The sequence below is a fragment of the Moschus berezovskii genome, chromosome 11 (assembly GCF_049115385.1).
Source record: "Moschus berezovskii isolate FMDL1 chromosome 11, NW_MosBer_1.0, whole genome shotgun sequence".
NCBI lineage: Eukaryota > Metazoa > Chordata > Mammalia > Artiodactyla > Moschidae > Moschus > Moschus berezovskii.
The window spans coordinates 89,533,986-89,561,296 of NC_142470.1; the positions used below are offsets into that span (position 1 = coordinate 89,533,986).

Below are 27,311 nucleotides of genomic sequence, written 5' to 3' on the forward strand. Positions count from 1 at the left end.
TCTTAACTTAAAAAACAATGACTCACCTCTTTCTATTAGAGCTGTGATCTTCATCCTGAGTATGGCCCAGACGCCTCATCAAAGATGAGTGATGGTGCCCTTCTTCCCACCATTTCATCAAGATTTTATTTGCAGACTCTTTATTCCTCTCATGGTAGATGAGCAGTAACTCTGAGAAAAGCCCTCAATTCAATACCCCAACAGCAGGACAGAAACACTCGTATCAGGTAGCAACTGCCTAAGGGTAAAATCGTAAACAAAACCTCCTAAAAGGAACTTCCAGGCACTGGTGTGATATAAAGGAGAGAAGAATGTCCCATGATTTACTTATTAACTGAAAACATTATTTACTGAGCAACTGCCACTTCTAAGGCCTCACGCTAGGCGCTGGGTGGGCTACAAAGAAGCAAGAACCTATTCAATGAAAGGGCACCTTGCTACTCATCTCCACCTCAAAAGCAAACATACGTTAGAATGTACAGTGAACACATAAAGTGAGAACAGAGCCTTGTTTCAATATAGTTATCAAATATGCTGGAGTCTGAAACCTTCCAATAACAATCCTCACTGGAAACAAATTACCTGATTAAGCTGTTTTGCCCTTTCAAAATTACCTTGGGAGCCTGTGAACAGGAATCAAACTTCTGCCATACTGAGTATGTTAGGTCTGATGAACAAATCATGGGCACACGGTTACTGATAATGAATTTGGAACATTCTGCTACCCTATCCCCAACCACAGGATAAATGTCTCCATGCCTACAATGTTTTGTTGCAACCAAATATTACTACTTTCAAGGCAAGAGATGAGGAAATAATTTTTGCATTTTCTGAATGTTACAACTATTCAACAAAATCTTTAATGAGCGCCTATTATGTATAAACCACAGGGTTCAGAGAAAATGACAACTAACATTTAGCATGCACTTACTATGTATAAGCCACTCTTCACATGCTTTACACAAATGAGTCAACTTAAGTCATTCCTCCTAACAACCCTATGGATTCCTCATAACAATCCTACTTTACAGATAGAAACTCTACACAGAGGTCAAGTGGCTTGGCCAGGACAACGCACCAGGCAAGGCGCTGGGTGGGACAATGAACTGACTTCAGAGCCAGGATGCCCTCCAGTATACAATACTGCCTCTCTCATTAATAAAACATGGTTTCTCCTTAAGGAACTTATTATGTACACTTCTCCTGAGAAGTCATTTCCTCTGGGCAGTGTTGAAGACCGCAACCCTAAAGCAACCAGGGAATGCCTGTGAGCCCTTCAGGCAGGTAAATGCCCCAAGTCCAGGGTGATTCACGGTCTGGCGAGCAAGCAACAGAGCCAAGGAGGCAGGGCCAGCACTGGGAGCCAGGCCAGTGCCACCACTGAAGGCAGGCGAGTTGCCCCAAGATGAGGAGGGCTGTGGTCGGGCGGGCTGGGCAGTGTCCCTGAGCTCGTGACGGCAAAGAGCACCTGTGTGCAAGACGGGGCTGACCCAGGGCAGGCACTGGACGTGAGGCTTCCTGAACCCACATGGGTGGGAAGCAGCGGAAAAGGACTCAGAACCTGCACAAGGGGAGGCAGGGATCACAAAGAGACCAGAGATTCGGGGGAGCTCAGGGGCTCAGAGCTGCTGTCCTCGCTCTGAATGCCCCTGTACTCGGTAACATATACCCAGATCCACACAGAGCCAGAAGGCCTCGCAAACACACCCCGCCCCACTCCTGCCCCAAATGCTATATATGCGGATGCTTGGGAGTTCATTATTAAAAAAAATAAAAAAGTCTCATGACAGGTCAGGAAGTTATTTCACTACAACTGCAGAAAGAAAGGGAAGAGTGGCCATGATTGGCGCACCGGAGGAAGACTTTTGAGACACCCATACCAGTGGGATCCAGACACTGAGCTTCACCCCTTGGAAGCACCAACTCTGAGAGGTAAAAGCGTGAAGCAGCTAAAAACAGATCCATCCATAAACAAATCCATCCAGCACTTACCCTGGCGAGAACCTCTGAGTCTACAACCTCCCTCAAACTCTATTTATGACTGCGCCCACAGTCTCACATCGCAACAGCCAGAAATAAACTCAGGGCTCTCAAACCCAAACCTTTCCTCCTCCCCCTCACCCAAGCTGGCCAAGCTCCAGGGCTCTGTGAGCAAGGAAACACAGCCCAGCGACACTGTGTGAGCACTCAGCCGCTGCTGGAACATTCCGCTGAACACAGATGCTTACTCTCTACCATGGGACAAGGAACACATACGTCAATTTCATTATCCATTGATTTAAACATTCGTAATCACATTATTAGGAAGGTTCTGAAAAGAAAATATAAGTAGTTTGGGTTCATAATAAAGATCAGCTGATTAATGATTAACTGTTCAGCACTGGAGGCAATCTGTTGATTCCCACTTTCAGATAAAGTTTCATAAACTGATTCCAACAGGAGCTACGGGCGCTCTCCCCCATGTCACACTTTTTTCCAAAGGGTGGTCGCCTTCCCACGCCTCTTTATATTCATCCTGGAGACACAATTTCAATACACATATTTTGGTGGTGGTAGCAGGTGTCAAATTATTTGCTTACTATTGTTGAATGTAAGTATCTATTAAACTTTGTGCTTTAATTTTGAAAAAACCTTAACAACACACTTGTTGACATTATGTTACGGTCTCATGAAAGAACTAAAATTCCACAAATATCCAACGTTAAACTGTTACATTTGATGTGATTTCACCTTCAAATTACTTTTTCAATACAAAGTGTACTCTTATTTTAAATCAATATGCCAATAGAAAAAGTATTTATTAAATTCCACTTGTACACAGGCACTGCTGTGCTGTATGCTATGGCTTAAAGAAGACGGAACAGGTACTCTCTCCAACCGACAAGAAGTCAGGTAAGGTAAATGTCCAGTGCTTTCTGGACTGAAATATGTTGACTGGTATATATCATGCATGATTCACAAATTTTCAAAGATTTATGATTTAGAAACTGTAATATTAAAGAGGTAATACAATTTAGGTCTTCCTTTTGATAATCGAAGAAGCACTTGGAATTTATATAAAACCTATCTGAAGCCCGGTGATTTGATTCTGCACAGTTTGCACAACTGAGAACCTATATTTTAATTTTAAAAGTTACAGAAATGAATCTGAAACAATATCTGTACCTTTTGAATGTAAAACTGGATCCGAATTGTAAAAACCATTTTTAATATTGTATCATCAATAACAATACAAGGAAAAAAAGTGTTTCCCTGATAGAATTTCAACAAACTTAATTGCAAAAATGATCCAGGTTTTTTGAAGTGTTCTGTGTGTGCCTTGCTGGATAACTCCCAGTCCTCTGGTAGAAGAGGGCAACTATTTCAAGTCCTTGGAATCACTGGTAGCGTCGGTAACAAGAGCATATGTCGCATGCATGCAAAGCACAAAGGCTGCAAATTCATCTTGGAGTAAATATCTAGTCCCTGTTTAGGGCATAGTTAATTATATCCATTTTTCATACTAAGTAAACATTTGTAATCCAATAATGCACTACCAAAAAGCAACAGAATTAAAATGTCTCTACCCAGAGGGCTGGTTATTTGCACAAACCCTACAAGTCATTTCAGGGCTTCAGTGTCCTCAGAGTCAGTACAGTTCTGGTGGCAGCAAAGATCTAAGACAGAACAATGAAGGGCCGCAGAACTCACACCACAAGTCCCAGACACAAGTGGTCAGACCCTTAGTAAGGGGAGAGACACAATCATGGGCATCTGCTTGGAGAGACCAGGCATTCATGAAAACAAAGACTACACAGAATTTTCCCATAAATTTGCCTTGAATGACGATTTTTTTTTACTTCTTGCCTTTTACACTGTCCTGGGGAGAGGAAGTGAAGAAGAAAGTTGCAGCCAGTACACCTGGATTAATCTGCTGACATCACAATAGAGACTGTGTAGCAACATAGGAAGATGAATTTGGTGTAACTTTAGGTTGAAAGAAGATATGAGATGTGATTAAAAAAATATATATACACAGAGAGAGAGAGAGGCAGAGAGGGAGGGTGAGACAGAGAGAGATACCAGACAGTTTGAAGTGGAAAGAAGCAAGATGTAAGGTGTAGGATACAAAAATACATGTATACAGCGAAAGACTATACAAGATGTATATATAAGAACACACAACTGATTGTCCTTGGAATATGAGCATTTTGGGTCACTTTATCTTCTGTTTTCCAAACTGACTAGTACCTTTATAATAGTTTCCTTAAAAACAAAAAGAAGGCAGAGCACCTGGTATTTGGCCTCAGGACGAATACTTAGTTATGGGAAGTAAGATGTTCAGGAAATACAACTACAGAGAGGAAACTTAGGTAACACTTTTGATCACAAAAGAGATTTGGGTCTCTTTTTACAAGGCAAGGCCTTTTCCCACATGTAACTAAGCTCCAAGAATCTCTGAGTATGAACATTTCTAGGGAATGTCTGTCGGAGAAGGCAATGGCAAGCCACTCCAGTACTATTGCCTAGAAAATCCCATGGATGGAGGAGCCTGGTGGGCTGCAGTCCGTGGGGTCGCTAAGGGTCGGACACGATTGAGCGACTTCACTTTCACTTTTCACTTTCCACTTTCACACACTGGAGAAGGAAATGGCAACCCACTCCAGTGTTCTTGCCTGGAGAAGCCCAGGGACGGGGGAGCCTGGTGGGCTTCCGTCTATGGGGTCACACAGAGTCGGACACGACTGAAGTGACTTAGCAGCAGCAGCAGCAGGGAATGTCTGTATCAGCCCTTTTGATGGTCTAACCTTTTTGACACATGGCAAGGGTAGGACATTAGCCACCACAGATGTGATGAGAAACTTATTAACTGCAGAAGACAAGGCGCAGGAGCGAGACGCCCACAGCATTATGTAAGTTGCTTAGGAATCAATCTACATGTATTTATCTATATAGATTAATAATGGCACACATAGAAAATTTTTTCTGTTGGAATTAACAGAACCTAACACTCCAATTAGAAGAAAAGGCTATCATCACAGAGAAAGGGACATAAGAGACAGACTATCAAGACAAGAACACGGACCCCAGGAGGAATTTTTTCACATGTTTGTGCACTGCACATACGGATGTGCAGCACGTCATTTGCAATGTGTGCACAGCTGCCCACTGCAATGACAGTTTTCTACTGGAACAAAAGACCAGGTCTGTGCTTCCATGAACTCTAAATTACACGCACATGTGCAGCCTGCCCACTGCCTGCTGCCAGTCCACGGGTTCCCCTGCAAGGCTTCCCTAGTCACTGACGAGTCAGTCTCTACTCCTCAGAGAGCCCCATCTGCTTGCTTTCTCTGGGACAAGCATGACATTTTCCCCCCAAGTGTTTTCACGGGGTGTGGCCATAGGCAGGACAGCCAGTAAGAGTCTGGTTCAAGAAACCAATTTCTCATAGCTCTGTGAGGTGACTTTTCCGGACTCAGAGCAACACGACTATCTATACAGCTGGAAACGGTACTTGAGGGTCACACTTCACACCCTCTCCTGCTGGTCCTTGGCTTCCAGGAAGTCTACTTTTCAGTTACAAGGACTGTTTACCTTGGCTTCTGACCTGAGGGGCACCTCCCTCCTTCAAGTGTGTTCCCCAGTCCTCTGCCTCCATTCATTTATTTTATTAAAGTCTCAGGATAAAATGTGCTGTTCCGGCAGCAAGAACAGCTCTGGACCTTCACCCATCGCCTCAAATAAACTGAAGAAGCCCAGGTTTGAGGGGCACACGTCTTGAGTTGAACAGCCTCCCCCATTTAAGTCAAATACTCCCCCTGCTGATAAAGAGGAACACAAGACAACGGAGAACACACTTGCCCCCAGGGTCTGAGAGCCGACTTTTAAACTTTCAACAGTAAGGAAGCCACATGAAAGTTAAAAAGAGTATTTTTAAAGAGTTAGAGGAACATCAAATGGACCCTCAAAAATCATCTCACTTAGAACCTTCACCTTTCATTGCCAGCTAAGCATTATATTAACAACTTCACTTAGCAATCAGTTCCAGCTTGCCCTCCTCCCACCACTGTCTAACAACCAGTGGTGAAGAAGAAAAGGCTCTAAAGTGAGTTACTGGAAAGCCACCAAATCATGACACCCACACTTCGAACAATTACCATCAGGTTGCGAGATGAGTTAAGGCGGAAAAGTTGAAGGGACACGCTATAGCGGTGACATCAAAATTAAACTTGCCCTTAAACTTAGCCTAAGACAATGGAGCTCTCTGGGCACATTCACTGGAGTGATAAAAGGGTTTGGGTGCCTGAGCTTATACCCAGGATAGTTCTATGTTGTCTAGGAACCTGTATACTTGATCTTGACCAAATCTCTTTCCTCTCCCAGTTGAAAAGCTTAGCGCCAAATATATGACCCAAAGGTCGTAATTTGCTGTTGTGTCCTTAAGTGTCTCAAGTTGCACTGTCCGAATTTGCAAACCGCTTTCAGACCTTCAGAAAAATAAACAAGCAAGCAATGGGTTCACGGCTAATGGTGAAGGAAAAAACAACTCCACACTGCTCAGTAACAAGTTGGGACTCTAGCCATGAGTCATCAAGAATTCCTCCATCTCTGAAGTCATAGGGCTTGGAGTGAATCCAAATGGGATTTTGCTTTTTAAATTCCTTATATTGCATTCCTACGGGCTTCCTGTGAAAACCATTGTGCGGCGTTTTTATTATTCACAGTCATACACTTCCACCCTCCCGTTCCTTCCTCAAAGAAGCTGTACAGTTAAATTCCTGAGGACACGTGCAGATCACCTGGGGGCAGTAAACAGGCTGTGTCATTCACTGGCACAGCACTCAGACTATTCAGTGCACGTTTGTTAAACTCCCTCCTCACGTGTCAACATTTTCGTCTTAGACCCAATCTTGGATTCGCTGAAAATCCAGAAGTTTGTTTCATCATCATCGGTTATTCGTATGGCCACCTGGAACTAATTCATACTTGTTTATCAGTTGTTTACAAGCAGCTGATTGCCATGGCATCTCCACCGCTGCACGCACAAGATCCCTGGGTGGTAAAGACCTTATAAAGAGCCACCCACAAGGATAATTCTTACCAATGGATGAAGGCTTGGTGGATGAAAGATGACACCTGTATGACAAACTGGCCAGAAGAAAAGTCCCCACAAATCAAAATTGCCTTTAAATATTTACCAAAATAAATACAGCTGAAACTGACCCATTGCAGCAAACTTTAAAAAAAATAAATTCTAAGAATGATCTGGGGGAGAATTCGCTGGTGGTCCAGTGGCTAAGACTCCCAGTGCGGTGCGGGTTCAATCCCTGCTCTGAGAACTAGATCCTGTATGTGGCAACTAAGAGTTTGCATGCTTCAACTAAAGATTCCACACACTGCAACTAAGACCCAGCGTAGCCAGATAATTAATTAAAAAATAAACATTTAGAAAAAGAATGATTTGGGGAAAAAGGGGTAGGAGAGGCCATGAGACGGTCTCAAGTTGTCTTCTGCCAATAATAGGAGACTCCTCCTAGGTAAGTGTCATCTATTTTAGTTTCCACAATACAGACCAAACTGTTCAGATGGAAATGTTTTTGTAGGATATCTTCAGTTCAGTCGCTCAGTTGTGTCTGACTCTTCGGATATCTTAGATGACCTTGAATCGAGATTTAGTCAACAAATGCTCATTGAGTTCTTCCTGTATGCCAAGCTCTAGAATAACACACTATCCTGGCACTCAAGGGGATCACAACCAGGCCGGGAGACTGAAATGTGAACTCTAACACAGTGTGAAAAGTGCTGTAACAAGGGAAGGATAAAGTGCTATCTATGGGCAGGGGGAGGACTGGGAGGATGGCATTATTTTTTCCCTGGCAGGGAAGGAAGGCTTCACAAAAGAAGCAGCATAAAATTGTGGAGGCTGAGGATAAGAAAACATTTTGAAGGATATGTGAAGATAACTCTGGGGAATCTGAAAGTCAACACCACATTGATTTTCCAGTGGCTACTTTGCCTCCACACTTTTGAGGGCAACAGATACTAGGAAGTATGTGTCAAACATACCTCCTAATTTTCTGAGTTCTCAAAGGGTGTTTGTCCAAGATAATCTTGAAATAAATCATAGTCAGGTACTGAATGAATTTCGGAGTCAAATTTTCCTTTACCTGTGGGCTTTTAGTAATAAGATGCAAATTACTAAGGCTCTAAGGGAAGTTAAACGCTTATTACACTAAGATTATTTTAAAAAGTAAAGTTGGGATCATTATGCATAGGACAAGAAAAAAATAAAGCTCCCAGTTCCTTCCTTCCTGGTCGTCATTCTTCCTGTCTCTCTCTCTGCAACCCTTGACGCCCTCTACTTTTCCATTCTCTCAAGAAATAGTACTTCTGATGCAAAGGCACAGGCTCACATATTCACACACAGTTTAGAAAATATAATACATAGACTATTTTCAGTGCCAAATGCAGCTGTAATTATATATTTCTTTTGGACATGTTTTATGTTATTAAAGCATGTAAATACTTTATCTCCCTCAAGTTTTCCAGAACTCTATTGGCAGAGAGTCTTTTTCCTTTCTCCTTCCAAAGCATCAAATACAATTTCCTTAAGAGATAGTCAATAAACTTGCTTGCTAAGGGCTCACCTTTTCCCAGCACAGTCTTTGGAAATGATTTATCTCTTTCCAACAAAACACGCCTCTGGTTTCTTGTATCTCCCTTTCTGCGCACCCCGCCCCCACTCCCAGAGGTGTTCCAATTCTCCCCCTAAATTTCTATTTTTCCTATCACATGTAAAATTCCCATGTAAGGCCAGAAGTTATGTTTAGTGATAATCTACTATAAATCAGCCCACACCGCCTTAAGGATAGTAAAACTTTGGTCCCAATCACCAAGAAATGAAATCAGTCATTTTCCCAAGCTCCACTTGTCCAGATAGCTATCCCAATTAACCAGGCAGTTTAAAAGCCAAGGCACTTTAATTAAAATTGTTTTTTTAATGTCATAAAACAATGCACCATCTTTATTTATTAAGAAGTCATTTTCAGTTTGCTGATCTACAGAGTAGATAGTACACTTAATTTGCTTCAAGCATGGAAGCTGTTCTCAGCATGTCCATAATACAATGCAAAGTATTCTTCGTGTTGTGCCACAGCAACTGAACGCTCACATGCACACGTACACACTCTATATGCAAAGTCATAAAGAAGGAATTATCACAACTTCCTGTCTCTCAGAGTCACATCTGTAACTGGACCAGGGGCCAGTTGCTGATGCTACGGATACATTTTATCATCCTAGACACATCTTCTTAAGCCAGCAAGGCTACCACAACTTCATAAAGATTCTTATATTATGTTTTTAGCACTTTCTAATCCACAGTATCATATTCCGCAGTGTCAAACGAGTTCCATGTACTGGCAAACACAGCTTTCCCCCCAAACATTTCTACAGACTCTTCTGCCAGTCTGCTAGCCCAGACACCATTATCAGAAGGGTCCTCATCGAGGATGCGACCCTTGGCACCTTCTTTTCAGAGGTGGGTTATGTACAGCCAGAGAGAGAGCTGCATGCACCCATACTGGGGAGGAGGTGGAGGCAAATGGGAAGATGCTTGAACACGTGCCTTTCCAATGGCTTTCAGAGCACGAGATTCAGCTACACTGGGTCATGGCATGGATTCATCAGGAAAGGAGGAGGGCCAAACCACAGCACAAAGCTGTGGATGTGAGAGGTACCAAATGGACCTTCTAGAGGACTCTTCTGCTAACACATATACACTAAACCCTCTGGCTGCTTCTAAGAGAGAAGTGTAGGGCCCCAGGCATTCAGAGTTTTCTTACCGCCCCCACAATTTAAAAAGGTCTTAAGTTAATATGCATCAACCAAATAGGAAGAAAACCAAATAAAGACCTATTGAAACAGCAAAGAAGAGTTAAGCAGAAGCTCTTCAGGCAAAAGCTCGGGTTACTAAATGAATACCACCCACCCCTCAATGGCTATTTCAGATGCCACCACTACTAGCTATCCAGAAATCTACCCTGAAAGAGAGAGGATAAGAGCCGGAACAGGATTTAACTTTTAATATTATCTTTAAAAGAGAAAAGGAGGAGAGACAGAGCAAGCCATAGTACTCCACTAGAAGTGTTCTCCATTTAACAACATAAAATGTCTACTCAGTTATTAATAAACTTACAAAAGCTTCGCAGATTAGAGCAAAAAAAAAAAAATCATCTTTGGGTGTATAAAGCAGAATGTCATAGAAAACCAGAACTTAAATAAGTTCACATTGCTTCACGGAAGAGATCTACATAATAGTTGCTGAGTTTTCTCCTGTCGCACACTCCCAAATGGAGTATTTAGCGCTCAGCAGACTTATTAACGAATAAATGCCCAACTGGAATTTACTATACCTCATTCTGGAAGGCTGCTCTTGGCAAAAATGTAACATTCACGAGGCACAGCAGGCTGACTACTGGTGCACATCACGGGCTGGGCTGAGCAGCGCATTCTTTAGAACCACACGTATCACATCAAGTTTAAGAGCCAGAGGCGCACACCACCTAGCAGCACAATGCCCTGTCACTGGACAACGTGCAAAGTAAGGGGGAAGCTTCCAGACCCCAAGAGACAACTTTCCAAGCTTCACGGCTGACCTGGACGGGAGTCTTCACTGAAGACTTGCCATCTCGCGCACCTGCAGAGCGCTTCCCCGTGGGGGCGGCAGGGCCTCCGCAGAGCCTCCTTCACTTCACCCTCCCGTATGAGGCGCCCGAGTGCCCTGCAGCCCCGGCCCCTCCTTTCGTGCATGATCACTGTTATGCTTCTTTAAATTCAGCTGCTGCTTAAGGAAACTCCCTGGCAAGTGAAAACAGCAGCAAAGGTAAAAGAATGCTGAGAATTTGGCTGCTGCCTGCAGTATTAGGAAGAACAGCAATTACTCAACTCTCTCCGAGTGTCAGAGGCAGAAACGAGCATGTGAGTTTGGGCAAGTTTTGGCCTGTCTTTGCTCAAGCTTCTGCCTTTGCAGTATCTGTCAACTACCCACCTCACAGTCATAGTAACTAAAGAAGTAAATGAGAAAATGGAGAAAAGAGTGAAGGCATCAGACGAACACAGACATAAAAGAAGTGTAAATTCCATCCCAGATCCAGATTAGATCATAGTTAATGCAGCTTAAAGATCACCAGCGTTTGAAAGATGTCACCGACTTCCCAATAACTGTGATTGCGGTCTCCGTCGCCTCACAATAAACATAACTACAGGAGAACTCCTGATCTCTTCCTCCAAGTCCTTCCGTCTACGGCATTTGGCATACAGTCATGTAGACACTACTGCTTTTTCCTTCTCTGGCTCTGCAGACACAAGGTAATAGTTGACTCTTGCCCAGGACTTCTAGGTCATAAAAACATTGATCTTATGACCAGAAGGGCCTTAAGATAGCATCTGGTTCAGTTCCCCTGCCTTCGGGTAGGTAACTATTTAATTCTTTTTGGACAAATCAAGGCAAAGTCAAGTCAAGGGAAGCTGAGAAGGTTTTATTTCAGTTACCGGCGATTAGAGGATGGAGGAAGACCTGGAAGCCAGGGCTACATTTTTTCTCCTTAATCGTACTACATTCATGTACAAGAATTTTGCAAAGTCTACTTTTCTGAGCAGCCCTAAATCCTACCAGCAACAAATGAGAATCTATACAAATCCACTCATTCTTTTGATTAAAATATGGACATATATTTGGCCTTTCATTTTAATGTTTAAATTTAATGGACACGGTAATAAATTTTCCTAAAATCTGTCTGAAACCTAAGAACTCAGTATTTCTGAACACACAGCACACCCAATCTTTCTCAAATCATTTAACAATCCTTCAAAGACTCTGGCCTTCAGCAAGAAAACTGTCTAAAAATCTATCCCCTTTTCCTCCCTCAGAATGTAAATGCCCTTTCCTTGAAAAAAGGCAAAGCTTCCAACTATGGAAAGTAAGAGAAGTTTTTTCAAGATGTGCATCTGACAAGATGATGGAGTGTCCTTCCTCTGCAGAGTCATAAACACACACTCTGAGGGGACAGAGCCCACACACCCTGTACAGGATTCCTCACACTTACAGGGCTGAAGTAGTCCAACGAATCCTCAATATTCAAAGTCCAGTTCAGGCTACACTTTTTCAAGACAGTTTTGCCTTATCTTGGCAGGTCTCTTGGAGTCTTTAAAAAAAAAAAGAAGAGGTATCACAAGTCTCCAATATTGAGATGCCTTTTGTTTTATCGGTTGTGAACAGTTTCGCTTGTGGCCTTTGGATAAGATGCTAAGTTACTTCTTGTAGACCGAGATTTTGCAGGCTCAGGTTTCATTGTGCCCTGCCAGAAATTCCTTTCTGTTTTGAATCTGAGATGTTTGTTTATGGTTTTTGTTTTGAAATGCTAAATAAGATAGGCAGAGTCTCTAGTTACAGCCTATACCTTTATTATTATTATTATTTTACCTTGCCACAGCCAGAGTGGCTGGTTGCTAAGGACACAGCTAAAATTTCCAAAGGGCAGACTCTTGTGATTCTCTTCTCAGGGACTTGAAATGTAAAATACCTGAAAACACAATGAACCCTTAAACGTTCATAAAACAAATATTCCCATGATATTTCAAAATGAAGGTGTTCTTTTTGGATTTGACAAACAAATACTTAAGCAGAACTCTAAAATGTGGACGTTTCTCACCTTGCCTGTAGGCTGCATATTTGAATATCCACACTTGTGATGAAAGAAGCACTACAATGATAGGTATTAGAGAGTCTCAGTAAAAAGAAAAAAAGTCAATTTTGACTGTGTAATATGTTTTGGTTGTCATGAAGAAAATAAAGAGTTGTAAACTACTGATTTCAAGGACTGTATCATCATTGTGTTTCCTTCCCCATGGGGCATAATAGCCAATATAAGGCATTTATTTGCCTTGTAAGTTCTCAGCCCATGTTTACTGGATAAACAGAGGACTTAAAACAGTCACACTTCTGTCTTTCCTAAGTGGGACCTCACCTACACTAGGAACCAGAGAGACAAGAACATCAGGTGTTTTAATTCTAGGTTTTCTTTTCTAGCCTTCCACTGCAGCACACACACTCCAGAGAAACCACAATGCAAATCCCCAGTAAAGCTGCAGCGTCAGTCCATGTGGAAGATGGATGGAGCGCGTCGGATCAATCAGAGCAACGCAAATGTACCCTGAGCACCACCTCCTGCTCATCCCCAAGCCTGCCCTGGTCTCTGAGCCAGCGGGCCTGCTGCTCTTTCTTCTGGAACCCCAGTGACCCTATCTTGCCTTGGCAATGCTCCTGGGGGCTGTGAGGTCTCCAGCTATGTCTGGAAACCCACAGAAAACTTCTAACAATAAAATACCATTTAACGCACTTCCATGAGTCCATATGCCATCCATACTAAATAGGTCACCTTTTAACAAAAATACTAATTTGAAATAGCTCTGTGGAAGCAAGCATTCAAACCGCAAAATAAAGTGGATGGCCACATTCTCTGAAGCACTGAAGGAACTGAGAATTACAATCACACTGGATCAAACCTATGAAGGTGCTTTTGGTACAGAGATCCTCAACTCTTGGGGATTCACTGTCCCCTTCTCTCTGACAAGCATCAAGAGGCCATAATTGTCGGAATCCCCTGTTAAAGAGATTTAGTTAAGTGTAGTCAATCCACAAAGCAGAAATTTTAGCTTACACAGAGAGAAAGCCATAGACACACAAAAATATGTGTAATGGCCAGTAGAGTACCTGGTACTGAAAAAGATAGTTAATATTCCGATTTCCATTCTGTTTTTTGTCTTCTCTCTCTCTCTTTTTATATGGGCTTCCCTGGTGGCTCAGAGGTTAAAGCGTCTGCCTCCAATGCGGGAGACCCGGGTTCAATCCCTGGGTCGGGAAGATCCCCTGCAGAAGGAAATGGTAACCCACTCCAGTATTCTTGCCTGGAGAATCCCACAGACGGAGAAGCCTGGTAGGCTACAGTCCATGGGGTCGCAAAGAGTCGGACACGACTGAGCGACTGAACGGAACGGAACGTATGCATGTATATACATAACACACATACATGTAATCATATATATTTTAATATATGTAATAATTCTCTCCAACCCTCACTGTAATTACTTGATAAAGCTATTACTATTCCATTTTCACAGATAAGGAAACTGAAACTCAAAACAGTTAAGCACACTGGTAGCTTACAGTTGAACACGGTTGATTTAAACACAGGTCAGTCTGGCCCCAAGGCCTACTTTTCCCTACCACACCCTGCACAGACGGGCGAGGAGGAGGAAGGAAAGAGATCCCCTCAGGCCTGGCTTGCTGCGGCACCCCCCTAAATCCTTCTTAGTAGTCAAAGGTGGAGTTGGGGCCCCTCTTAGCTGCCCCTGAGATGCCCAGCACTTCCTAGCTCAGGCCTTACTAGCTGTAAATTATTGTCCTGGGCTACAACAGGTGGTCCCAGTTTTCACTGTCTACCTTCAGACCACGGCCTTTGTGAAAGTCGGGCCCCTATCATTTATTTTGGTTGAAAACAAATTACTACACAGGTCTTACTGTCATACGCCATACTCACGCTATATGCTTTACGTGCACTATCTTTCTGCTATTTCAAGTGTGGTCCTGGGACCAGCAGCATTGGCATCACCTGGGAGTTTATTAGAACTATGGACTCTCTGGCCCTATCTGGACCTACTGCATCTGAACCTGCAATGCTTAATGAGATCCCCAGGTGATTTGTGTGCACATTAACATTTCAAAGGCACAGTTTTATCTCATTTAATCCTCAGAGCAAACCTAGGTGGTACCTATCACTATTAACAGCTGGGAGAACTCAAGCTTAGAGAAGGTAAGTGGTTTCACGAAGACCAGAGCTTCAGCAGCTGGTCGGTAAATACTTATGGGCAGAGGAGAGCCGGGAAACAGGTAGGGCTGCAAAAAGGACGGAGGAATGGCCTGGCTGAACGCCTGACCTCTGGTTTTCCCTCGTTTGCACCTACTCCGGGGACAAGTGAGACTGTGGCCCCTTTGCAGGTAAGTTGCAGCTCTACAAGCTGTTTCTGCTGCTCAAGCCAGGCCAAATCCCATGCTGATTGCCAATGTGGACACCCCAGGAGCTAGGAGCAAAATCTTCTTCCAGAATACAATGTGACAGAAAATGCACACTGCTAGTAAGTGTGAGTTTAGGTATTCCCCCTCCCTCAAATATTAGTCCACAGACAAATGGTTAAATTTACGGTTCCTACAACCTGTGGCACTAGTGGCAAAGAACCCGCCTGCCAGTGCAGGGGACACGAGACGTAGGTTCAATCCTCTGGGTCGGGAAGATCCCCTGGAGGAGAGCATGGCCACCCACTGCAGTATTCTTGCCTGGGGAATCCCAAGAACAAAGGAGCCTGGAGGGCTACAGTCCATTGGGGCACAGAGAGTCAGACACGACTGAAGCGACTCAGCACAATGCAAAAAGTTTCAGATTCCTCCCTATTTTTACTCCAAATATACAAATTTTACAGAAACTATTTAGACCAAGTATAATAAATGGGCATCAGGAGAAAGGTAGCAAATAGCTTCAGAGGCCTTTTAAGTTTTTTAACTTGATGAATTTATGGTGTCGGGATATGAGGGGACCTGAATTCAATAATAATCTGCTCCCTTTCTAAGAGCCCAAACTCCTTAACCACCAATGATGAAACACTCAGATGGCTGAAGGTTAAACAGAACAAGAAAATGAGCCTGTATCTGATTATTTTACTTCTGCTGCTTAGTAGCTTTGTTGTCCTTCAGTGTTTACCATATGCAAGCCGTTGTTTTAAGTGCTTCACGGGGTTCACTGAGTCCTTACAGAAACCCTATTATTAACCCCACTAAACAGAGGAGAAAATGTAGATGCACAGAAGCAGAATGTAGATTTGACCCCAGAAACCAAGTTCCTAACCATTACACTCTTGGATCAAGATACAAGTATTTCTCACAAGGAATTAACTGGGGTTGGGAGAGGGAGATAAGGAATTGAACCCTGTTCACTTAGTAACTACAGAAGAAAAAGGAACCTCTTGATTTTTCATTTTTATTATTTAATGTGGGACCCAAATGAACCAATGTTTACCTTGAGGGCATTCTTAAGAATAGTTCACCACATCTCTGTCCTGTCTGGAAGACCAATGAGGTCTTATCCAAACTTGGAGGTTCTCCATGATTTGATCAGACTAACTGGCCAGCCCAAGCAGCAGAGAGTGGTGAAATCAGGAGATGCTGATAAATAGTTCTCAGTTCACTGCCGACAATGCTCACATGCCTAGCGGAACAAGCTAGAACAAAGAGAGAAGTGCTCCCAAAAGGAAAGTGCCACTTTGAACAGCTGGTACAGCGTTAAGAATGAAGCCTCATTCTCAAACATGTTGGGAAGCACTCTTGATATCTATCACAAGAACTCTGAGAATGGGCAGGATCCCTTCCCCATCCCCCACTGAAACAGAGTTCTTACTCAGGCTTCTGTACCTTATTGGACTTTGAATTCTCCTTTTCAGTTTTGCCACCTGAGCCTGAAAAGATCACCTCAGATCCTGTGATTCCTACAACAAATTTTAACCACATCTCTCACTCACCAACTAATCGTATACAGACCCGAGAAATCACTTCTACTTGGCTTGAACTTATGATGTAGACTTTTGAACGTCTTGCCTCATTCTTTATCTTGATTATAAGTGTGGCTGGAGTAGGGCTTAGGTCTGATAGGACCCCAGGTTTTCCAGCTCCCCCGCCTCCCCTGCCGCCCCAGGAGAAAGCCTTGTACAGAGTAGATCAATGAATGACTGATTGATTTCTATGCAGAGACAAGCCAGAACTTAAAAAATTCAGCTTTGGAGAATTCAGTCTCTGAGAAGGAAGGATTTCAGTTTGCTATTCATTCATGCTTGGCTAGCCTACTGTTTCTTCCTCAAATAATTCATTGAGCTTTACTGGGGTGTCTCCAAAACCCTCATCCTGCATATGCCCTGTGGAACACAGTGTCACAGGAACCTGCTTCAAATATATTTACCTTCCACTCATTTTACCATCATCTACCTGATGATATTTACACACAAAAGCGGCACTGCCATCTCTCATGTTAGTGCCATCTCTCATGTCAGTTAGTGCATGTTAGCCTGAACGACGTTAAACACACCCACATTTTTCAGGAATTTCACAATTAATGTCTGGAATGTGTTTTGGATTATTCTTCAAAGGATGACACAGTTGCCCTAAGATGAATTCAGTATTTTTCCCTTCTCCCATTTGTCATTCTTTAGTCCTCCCACTCCATTATCTTTCGGGGCCATCTGTTTTGTCTATCTCCCCCCCCGCTTTGTAATTCCTGCCCCATGCTTCCCTGCAGCATCCCCTTGTTCATCCAGATCATCACATTTTAAGCCACAAACACAGAAACCTGCACCACACTGGTAGTTCTCCAGGCCAGAATACTGCAGGGAGTAGCCTTTCCCTTCTCCAGGGGATCTTCCCAACCCAGGGATCGAACCCAGGTCTTGCAGTTTGGATTGCAGGTGGAATGCATTGCTGGCAGATTCTTTACCAGCTGAACCACAAGGGAAGCTCAAAAACTCCCACAACTGGTTTGTTTTAATGCCCAAATTCTAAGGATTATTCAGATGGTTTTCTTCATAAATTAATAATATTTATTATAGTAAATTTACCTGTATGTTCATCGTGGTATTTGTAGAGTAAATGCATGTTAATGGCAGCAAGATCCCCAGACTTGTTATTTTTGCCCTTCCAGTGCTATGCCACTCATCCGCCCCTTGCCAAGTGTTTTATGTGACTGGACTCTCGAAGACAGTGAGGGTTCTGTAAGCTTGACAGTCAAAGTCATGAAGTCTTGTCATTTGAATATGTGCAGTGAATATATGCTCCACATTTTGTCAATATTTACCCTGGGGAAGAACTAATTATTTCCTTGTTTACTTACATTGGTTCCTCTTCCCATGCCGTATTAAGGTGATTTCATAGGCCCTCTGCTTGCTTCTGTCTCTGGCATCTAAGAACTTTACCTAAAGACTTTTGAGATGGAAACTAAAAAACCTTCCTCAAAAACAAAGAGCTCTGGGTGTTTTCATTTTTCTAACATCAACACAAGAATATTAAGTTTGCCCATCCGCTCTTCTATTTAACTGGTAAAAATCCAAATCCATGTCTGAGTCCTACATTATAGATGGATGAGAGGAGATCTGTGGCTGGTGTACAACAAACTGGTTTGATTTGTTCCTTAGCCCTCACCTCAGATCCTCCACAAACCTTCCAAGGAGTCTCCAGTAAGTGAAAAGAAACCGTAACCTTCTAACGTCAACAGTTTCAGAAAGCATTCTGCTCTCTGCTATGAATACCCACCCCACATCCTTGGTTTTACTTACTGCCCCGTGACAAGTGGGCGGAAAGAAAAGTTAAAATACCTGAGGGAAATCAAAGGATTGAGTTTTGAAAGAGACAGTTCTTACATGGCAGAGGTGAAAACACAGTTCCATTCCATAAACACGAAGCACTGAGTAAATAATCACCAGGTGGGGAAAATGTGCTTCTCTGTGATAGGGATCGCCTGGCTCTAATGCAAAGTTCTCAGAGCAAAGCACTCTATAGTGTCCACCAGGTTCCTCACCACTCTGCCCTCACGAACCGTCAATCTTAAGCCATCGCTGCCCTTTCCTTACTTACAGAAGGCTGGTCATGCTCCCCGCACCCACCCCTTCCTTTCAGAAGCATACTATACGAGTTCACAGAGGAGGAAAAATGGACCTCACCCCTTGTCTGAAACATAAACGTCACTGGCCAATCAAAACATTCTTCCTAGAAAATCTCATTTGAGTATTTTTTTCCAACACTGTCTTTCATCTCCCAAAGAGGTCTCCCACCCAGTCTTCTCCCTCAGGAGTTCAGACTCCAAACTTATTTCTATGGCTTCTAGGTGATTTACCTAGAGGCAAGCACCTTCACCAAGGAGCAGGCCACTTAGGAAGCTGCAAAGGGCACCAGGAAGACTCACTGAATCAGTGGAAATGGGAAAGGGATCTTCCCAGGGGCCAGAAACTACTTCACAGAGTAGAGAAAAATGGAGGTATCTGGCTCTCTGCTCAACTTTAAATACAGACGTAGCCAAAGATTTTTTTTTTTTTAAGGAACAAGTATGTCAGGATTTACTTAGTTAATAGTCTAAATGATGCAGAAAAGAAGTCCAGGTGTATGTGTCACATGATGCACTCTTCGCATCATTTAACCTTTTCAGAAAATATTTTTCCCTTAGTGTTCTTTCTATGGAAAAAACTGTTCTTCCATGTATTCAATGCACATTCACTGAGAGCCTACTATGAGCCAGCATGCCTTAAAAACCTAAGGCAGGGAGCCACAATTTGGAAGGGGTCCATTTCAGACCCTACTTTATCCACTCACTTTGTGAACTGAAGTTAAAAACCTGATTTTTTTCTTCTCTCATAAAGCCAGTACGGGGAGTGATATAAATAAAAATTACGGCAAGTTGGCAGATAGAGCAATGTAATTTGTATTTAAATTATGTCAACGAAAACAGGTTAGTCATGATAACATTTCTATACCATGCAATATGTTTTCCTCAGTATAGTCAGTTAAACAAGTTTCAAAAGAGTTTTCATTAACAGATACAACCAGTAGGGGTCATTTTAGTGCAAAAATTGCAGCAATAGACTTCCTCATGAATAAAATGTATCAATTTCTATTTGTTAGTTATGATAATTATGTGCAAATTTCTGAATAAAAATGGAAACTGAGGGAAACACTGGCCATTGAGAAATTTTTTGCCAACTAAGAGAAAAACAAGAGAATGTCAGCATCCTCTAGGTAATCACTGCCATAGAATGACTCCTCTAATTCTTAAAAAGGAGGAAGAAAAAAGGCTACTCACTTGTTTTCCATAAATCTTGTAATCACGAGGAAATTCTTGAAATTTTAGACACCCTATTGAAATAGCTGTCTAAATACAATCATCATGCTAGGTAACACTGTCCTTTCTACTTTGGGTCCATAGATTGCAACCCGATTGCTGCTTTTAGAGTTCTATAAAAAAATAAAATAAAAAAATGCCCTAAGCACACAATTTTGGTAGCTGAAAACAGGCTGGCTAGATGGAAAGTGTTGTTAAAGAACAGTAAATGTGATATCATCATGCCAATAAATGCTTCCAAGCATTTTCAAGATTAATACCAAGTGTGTAGAGTGTTAACAGAAGAAACGAAGCTATGAGGGATCACCTCATTTCAGAGGAATAAAAGGCTCACCAACAAACTGCCAAAATAACTCTATACTATGATACCAGGATATTGGTGCCAAAGCACTTGATTAGTGTGAATGTTCCCTGAACTCCACATTTCCTTCACCAGAAATCTATCATGAAGTAACAAAACAAAGGTTAGAATCTTTAGAACCTTCCCAAGTCCTTCTCAGAGCACAGCAGTTTCCACCACATTTAACCTTGTTTCAGGGAGCTTGTTCTTTTCAGATTTATGGGAGGCTGGCTTAAGTAAATTACACACTCCAAGTAGCAGAGTTCAAAGCTGCATCTTTTGGTCCAACTCATTCAGAATTCCCAAAGTCAAACACATAAAATTGTATCAGAAGTTAATCTCCTGGCCATTTTTCTTCTTTGTGAGAAACAGAAACATGTTACACGGTGGGACTTAACACCAGGTGAGAGGCTTTTGTACTTGAGGTAAACAAACTCTGGTAACCCAATGTCCTCAGGGTGCATCGATGCACTTTCCTGCAAGGGTTCCCTTCACTCATTACTGCCCACTAGCTTCCAAACCAGAAAGGCCATCCTGATTTTCCAAAACTGTCCAAAGTTTAAAACCTGCCTGATGGCTCAGTGATAAAGAACCCGCCTGCCAATGCAGGAGACGCAGGTTCCATCCCTGGGTCGAGAAGATCCCCGGGAGGAGGAAATGTCCAGCCACTCCAGTATTCTTGCCTGGGAAATTCCGTGGACAAAGGCGCCTGGCGGGCTATATAGTCCATGGGGTCTCAAAAGAGTGGGACAGGACTGAGCAAACAACAATAATCAACAAGCATGCGTGTATGTAAAGAGAACCACAGAATGGAAGCCTTTCAACAGACCCTTAAGGCATCTACTTCCTTTCTCGGTTTCCCAGCACAATAAACAGACACACAGAAGGATGCTTCAGAATAAACCCCTCCCTGGTCTCCCGCGCGCAGGCTGTGAGGATTGAGGAAGACAGGAGCAGGGGTGCCTGTCCCTCCTCCGCCCCTCCAGAGTAAGGCTGCTGCGCTCTGCTCGCACACCAGGATGCCCCAGAACAGCATCACCGCCCCAACGTCAGCCCGAGCAGGGATCCTACGTTTCACTGGTGCTCACTATTTGGCATTAGCCAAATAAAAAGAACTCACTGCGTCTCTCTAGACCCCAAACCTGATCAGGCACCCCGAGGCCGGCGGGCAGGGCTGAAGGCCAACACCCATCAACAGTGATTCTCCCAAGAAGGAGGGCTCCGCTAACCCAATCATTCTCCTTCCATCAGACACCACGGTGCACAATACTTCACTGGAGAAACCAGCAGAACAATCCTCGTTATTAAACACACAAAAAGAATAAGCAAGACGACTGGAAAGACGCGGATATCTGATCTTAAAAAGCAGCCACTAATAGTACAGAAACAACTTTTCACTCCTAGGTGCAAGCCCCCCGCCCCACTTCATTCAGGAAAGAAAGCCTTTGACCGCTTTCAATAGGCAAATAAATGAGTAACCACCGTCTGTAACTTCCCCTGGGCTGACATATTCCGGAGCTGAAACTGATTTATATGCGCAGGAGGAGGAAGGGGGTGAAGGAAAAGCGCAAGGAAAAAATAATACAAGAGTCACACAGGGAGTGTGAGCTGGAGACACGTCTCCTCCGCCAGCAGAAAATGGACTTGAGTGGACGTGGTGCAGCACTGGGTTCCACACTGCGCTAGTGCGGGGAGGGCGGCAGGGGCCGGACTCCCCGAGGGGCTCGCCGTAGCCTCCGCAGTGCCCCCTGCCCGCGGCGCCCCCACCTCCGGGCGCAGAGCCCGGCCACTCCACCCAACCCCAACCCGATGGGCCACACGTGTCTGTGCGCGGCCGGGGGCGAGCTCCCACTCGCCGGTCCCCGCCCACGCGCCAGCCTCTCCCGCGGCTGGCCGGGCATCCGGGGGAAGCAGCGAGCTGGGAACCCAGGGACGCGGGGCTCACTGCCGGGGGTGGCGGGCGCCCCTCCTTGCCGAAGAGCCCTCTTTCCTCGGGAAAGTCTCGGCCAAACTTTGTTCGGCGCCAGCAGCGCCGAGGGGGCGGCGCGGGCCAGGTGGGAGGGGGCCCGCGGCGGGCGGCCGTACCTTCGCAGACGCCCACTTCGTACTCGGTGATGGAGTCGCCATTGAGCGGGGGGCGGATGACACAGCGCAGCCCCCGGTCGCAGGCTCCGTGGAGCCCGTAGGCGCCGCCGCAGCTCTCGTTTCTCTGGCGGGCGCACATGTAGCAGCAGCCGCAGAAGCCCTGCACGATGCTCCCGGGGCAGCTCTTGGGCTCTTCGCACTTGGACTCGTCGCAGGGCAGGCAGACCAGCGCCCGGGTGCCGGAGCGCGCCAGCAGCAGCAACAGCCCCAGCAGCGAGACCAGGAGGTGCCCGCAGCCGGCCAGCCCCCTGCCCCCCGCCACCAAGTACATCCTCCTGCGCCGCCGCCGCCTCCTCCTCGCAGCCGGGCCGGGAGCGGGGCGGGCGCCCTCCCCTGCGCGGGGCACACGCGCCGCCGCCGCACCCGCAGCCCGCGGTCCTCGCCGCCCCCCTCGGGGCCCCCGGGGCGCGCCTCCCCTGGCGGGGCGAGGCCCCCGCTCCCCTTGCGGGCCGCGCCGACCCGGAGCCCACTAGCGTTGGCGCCAGCAGTGGCTTCCCCTCCTCCTCCTCCTCCCGGGAGGGAGGGGGAAAAAAGAAAAAAAGTTTCCTCCCGGCAGCTCCGCTTCAACCCAAACTTCTGGCGGCGGCGGCGGCGGCTGCGCTCGGCTCCAGCCCCGGCTGGCGGCGCCTCCTCCCTCTCTCCTCCTCCGCGGCGGCGGTGGTTGTGGCGGCGGCAGCGGCGCAGCCTCCGGGCCGGTCCCCGCCTCCCGAGCCGCCGAGTGGGCGCGGTGGCGCAGCAGAAGGTCCGCGGCGTCCGCTCCGCGCGCCCGGCTCGCCTCACTCCTGCGCCGCTCCTGCGGGCGCTTGTTTATGGCTCGAGCCTCCGCCGCTCGGGCTGCGCCCTCCCCCATCCTACCTCATCCCCCAGCCCGCGCCCCCCCGCCCCGCGCCGCGCGCAGCTCATTGGCTGCCCCCCCACCCCTCCCGGCCGGCCCCCTCCCCCCTCCGCCCTCCCTCCCCGGCGGCCCGGCCCTTCCTCCCTCGCACGCCTCCCCCTCCTCCCCCGCCGCCTCCCGGAGCCCGACGCACCGAGCCGGCCCTGCGGCCGAGTCTCCGCGCGCCTCTCCCGCTACGGCATCGCCGGCGCGCTGCGGCTCGGGCGCACCGGCGAGCTACGAGAGTCGCGGCGTTCCCCGGCGCCCGCCCGCCTTCGGGGCCACCGTGGCTGGCTTGGGAGTCCCGAGGGCGAGGCAGCTGCACCTCCGGGAGACGCTTTGAGCTCGGAGAGTGGCGGGGAACCCGGAGCTCGGGGCGGAGGGGAAGGCTGCAGCCCTTGGCTGGGGCGCCCGCCCGATCGAAACCCGGGCGAGGGAAGCAAAACGCATGGAACCTCTGCAAAACTGGATGAGAATCCATCTTCCACTCGAGCTGGGAATAGACTTTGTAAAAGATATTATGTAATGGAGTCTCGGAACGCTCGAGACGTCTCCAGCGAAGCTGCTGGCGAATTAATTAAGTGCTTTAAAAGGTCTAGGTAGATATACCGGAGGGAAGACTGTTGGGGGCCGCTGGAGCTCGAGTGCGTTTTAGCTGTCCACATCCTGGTGTGTTTTGTCGCTCTGCCGTCTGTGCCGAGGTGCTTCGTTAAAGGAGGGGGCGGATGGAAAGTAGAGGTGAATTTTTCGCCCTTGAGTAAGGCCGAATTGGATTACTACAAGTCTTGACATGACTAGACCTGCATATCTCGTGCATCATTAATGTCATCTGTCATTGCCCCCTTTTCCCCAAGGTGGTGGACAAAAGTGGGTTTTAATTTTTTCATTTTCTGTGAATGTGCTAATAAAGAAGATGTTCTTTGTGTTAAACCAGGTAAAGAAGCAGCTGGAGGGGTGCAGAATGCATCGTGTGGAGGTTGTTTCTCATCTGTCGCTGTCAGAAAAAGCATCTCGAAGTGATAGGCTCTGTAATGGCCCACCATTCACAGGATGTGTTATAGGGTCAATAAAATTAGTGAATTAACAGAAAGTGACTAGGATCAGTGTGGGGGAAAAGAAAAATCAGATCTTGTGGCAGGTGTGAGATGGGAATGGCCTGCCGACCTTTTGATCCAAGATGGTCTGGCTGCAGGAAGGCGGCAGCCAAGTGGATCTGAAAATCCTGACTAATGAACCCAAAGTTAATAGCAGAGCAGTGTAAGGAGAGAAGAAACAAAGATGCCTTTGAAATCTTCTGTTTGCGGAACAAATTTATACTTCTTATAAACATTTTGGTTTAACCACTCTAATCCTGAATGGAAAAGCCAAAGGTATCAGTGGAAGATTCCCCAGTCATTGGAATCAGAAAACTAAACATTTCTCCAATCACAGTTCTTTGTCCTGAGAAGGGGAAGAGGCTCATTAATTATCACTGATTATCAGCAGTGGAAAGTGGGGAGTGAGCATACCATTTTCTGGAAGCATTTAAAGAGCTGTTGAGATGACTCATTTCCAGGGATGTTGTAGAGACAGTTCCTGCAGTTGTGTAGGAGGTCAGGTTAGATGATCTCCAAAGGACCTCATACCCTAAGGTTCTATAATTATAAGTATTAAGTGGGAAAATCATTTCAGGTATGCTTGATATTCCATTAGCAAAATTCAAGAACAATAAAACATACAACGCTGTTAAACATGATTCTTGGACCCCAACAAGGCACCAGTACTCTACCGTGGGATTTGCCAACAAGCTGTCATCATTGAGCTGTGTTAAAAGGCCCTTTCCACTCTTGCAGAGGAGGTTATCTATATTTCTGTTCAAATGCAAGTATAAAGACATTATTAAAATGTAGCAGATAACATTGTAGGACTTAAGAGGAAAAGCCAAGGTCAGGTGATGGAAAAAAAAATACAGAAGTGAGAAAGCTACTGTAGTTGAAAGAAAAGAGAATCATTGCCATGGTCTTGCTTTTATGTTTGTTTATTTTTAAAGGCAATATATTAAAGTTAGAGAAACCTGGAGATTGAACACAAGCAAGGGACATCATTCCTGGGATTCCAGAGGTAGAACCTTCTGGAAGGTAGATCAACACAGGTGATAGTCTGACTCCTCATGGGAATTGAAGTCAAATGTACACTAATTTGGATGTAACCGCTGAGAAAATTCCTTACACATGGTCCTTTACCATAGCCTTAATAGAGAAACAAAAGAGAAAACAAGCATAGTTCCTTAAAGCCTGTTCAGTTCAGTTCAGTCACTCAGTCATGTCCGACTCTTTGCGACCCCATGAATCACAGCACGCCAGGCCTCCCTGTCCATCACCAACTCCCAGAGTTCACTCAAACTCATGTCCATAGAGTCAGTGATGCCATCCAGCCATCTCATTCTCTGTTGTCCCCTTCGTAACTAGTGGCAAATAAGAAACCTGCAAGGGCCTGGCAGCTTATCTGAAACAGGGTGTAAAATAGGAGCTCAGTTATGAAATAGCCATTTCCCCTCTGGGATCCAGGAGAGACAGTAGGTGGCCAGAAGCCAAGGCGATGAATTTGGGGCTCAGACACAAAAGAATTCCCTCATCTTCAGAAAACAGACTAAAGATTCAGAAGAGAGATTAGGTGGGCCCAACATGGTGACAACTGGGAGTCCAGGGAGAGAGGGAACTGGGGGGGATTATACAGACCCTGAAAGGCATGTACAAATGTAAGAGTTAGAAGCATACATGGAATGTGGTTTAACGCCTCCTCTTCTGGGAAGCGCCTTGAGCTTATTCCCTTAGCTTATTCCCTATAGCATTTTGTAATCACCTCTGCTTACATTTATCATGTTATATTACAAATGCTTATATATATATATAATATGTAAATAAATATGTTGTAACATAAGCCTTTCTCTAAATAGTTCTGATTCACCCCCATTAGATTGTCAGCTTCTTGGAGAGGCCAGAACTTCTAAGAACGTGTGAGTACAGGAGTGGAAAGAGAGGGATGGAAGAATTACAGACAAAAGGTTGTTTGAACTTTTCCATCTGTCGCCCTTTTCTCTAGATTTTAGAAAATGCCTCTTTTAAAAAAAGCACTTGAAAGGGCTGGTTGGGGAAGGAGAGAGTCTTCTAAACTGGGGTGGGGTGGGTTTGGTACCGAATAGTTCTGAAAGGAAAAGGAATCAGAGTTATGTGGCTGGTAGACTTCTGGAAGAAGAGACAGTCCGCCCTCTATTGGCCGATGCGGGGGTTGGAGGGGAGGGGTTTGCTACATCGTTGAAAATGACTGAGAATCAGTGTCCAGTTGAGGGCCTAGCAGCAAGTGGAAATGAGATGATAAAATAGCCAGACCTAGTGTTAAGGCCCTCCTCCCTAGATACAGTGTCTATCTAGCCTAGCCTCTCTACTGTAGTCAGCTCTAGGAAGTTGCTGTGCGGATTTTCTGTTCTTGAGACGAAAATAGAAATGTAGAAGTTATCTTTTGAGTCAGACACACAGACTCTTAGAATTGAGTTGCGGAAAAAGTCTCGTTGTTTTATAAAGATGTTGCATACATACGAGAAAGATCTATGACAAAACCAGGACAAGCAGTCTAACTGCCTTCACCTTCTTCCCCCATCTTTCTGCTCCTCCTCAGCTTGGATTCACTTGGATTCTCAGTCTTCTAGGCTTGGCCATTTCAGTGACACAGGAGGATCCCTAGATTGGGGGCTGCTGCTGCTACTGCTGCTGCTGCTGCTAAGTCACTTCAGTCGTGTCCGACTCTGTGTGACCCCATAGATGGAAGCCCACCAGGCTCCCCCATCCCTGGGATTCTCCAGGCAAGAACACTGGAGTGGGTTGCCATTTCCTTCTCCAATGTGTGAAAGTGAAGTCGCTCAGTCGTGTCCAACCCTTAGCGACCCCACAGATTGCAGCCTTCCAGGCTCCTCCATCCGTGGGATTCTCCAGGCAAGAGTACTGGAGTGGCT

General features: G+C 45.4%; 1 protein-coding gene and 1 long non-coding RNA gene across 5 annotated transcripts in view; both read right to left on the minus strand.

Moving 5' to 3' along the window:
• LOC129539179 (uncharacterized) overlaps positions 1-22,383 on the minus strand; it is a 28,456-nt gene extending 6,073 nt beyond the window's left edge. Inside the window, exon 1 of the long non-coding RNA XR_008682410.2 lies at positions 27-22,383. This is a non-coding gene — a long non-coding RNA (uncharacterized LOC129539179). The remainder of the gene's footprint in view (positions 1-26) is intronic.
• The window catches only part of CRIM1 (cysteine rich transmembrane BMP regulator 1), a 208,836-nt gene extending 185,537 nt beyond the window's left edge, over positions 1-23,299 (minus strand). For 2 of the 4 annotated variants that reach the window (XM_088841543.1, XM_088841544.1), the window contains exon 1: positions 22,390-22,857. In XM_088841543.1, coding sequence (XP_088697669.1) covers positions 22,390-22,720 — 331 coding nt within the window. In that variant the 5' untranslated portion in view covers positions 22,721-22,857. Of the gene's footprint in view, positions 1-22,389; positions 22,911-23,089 lie in introns of those variants that run through there. The other 2 variants (XM_088841545.1, XM_055399525.2) reach the window with 2 other exon arrangements.
• Positions 23,300-27,311: the final 4,012 nt, after the last annotated feature.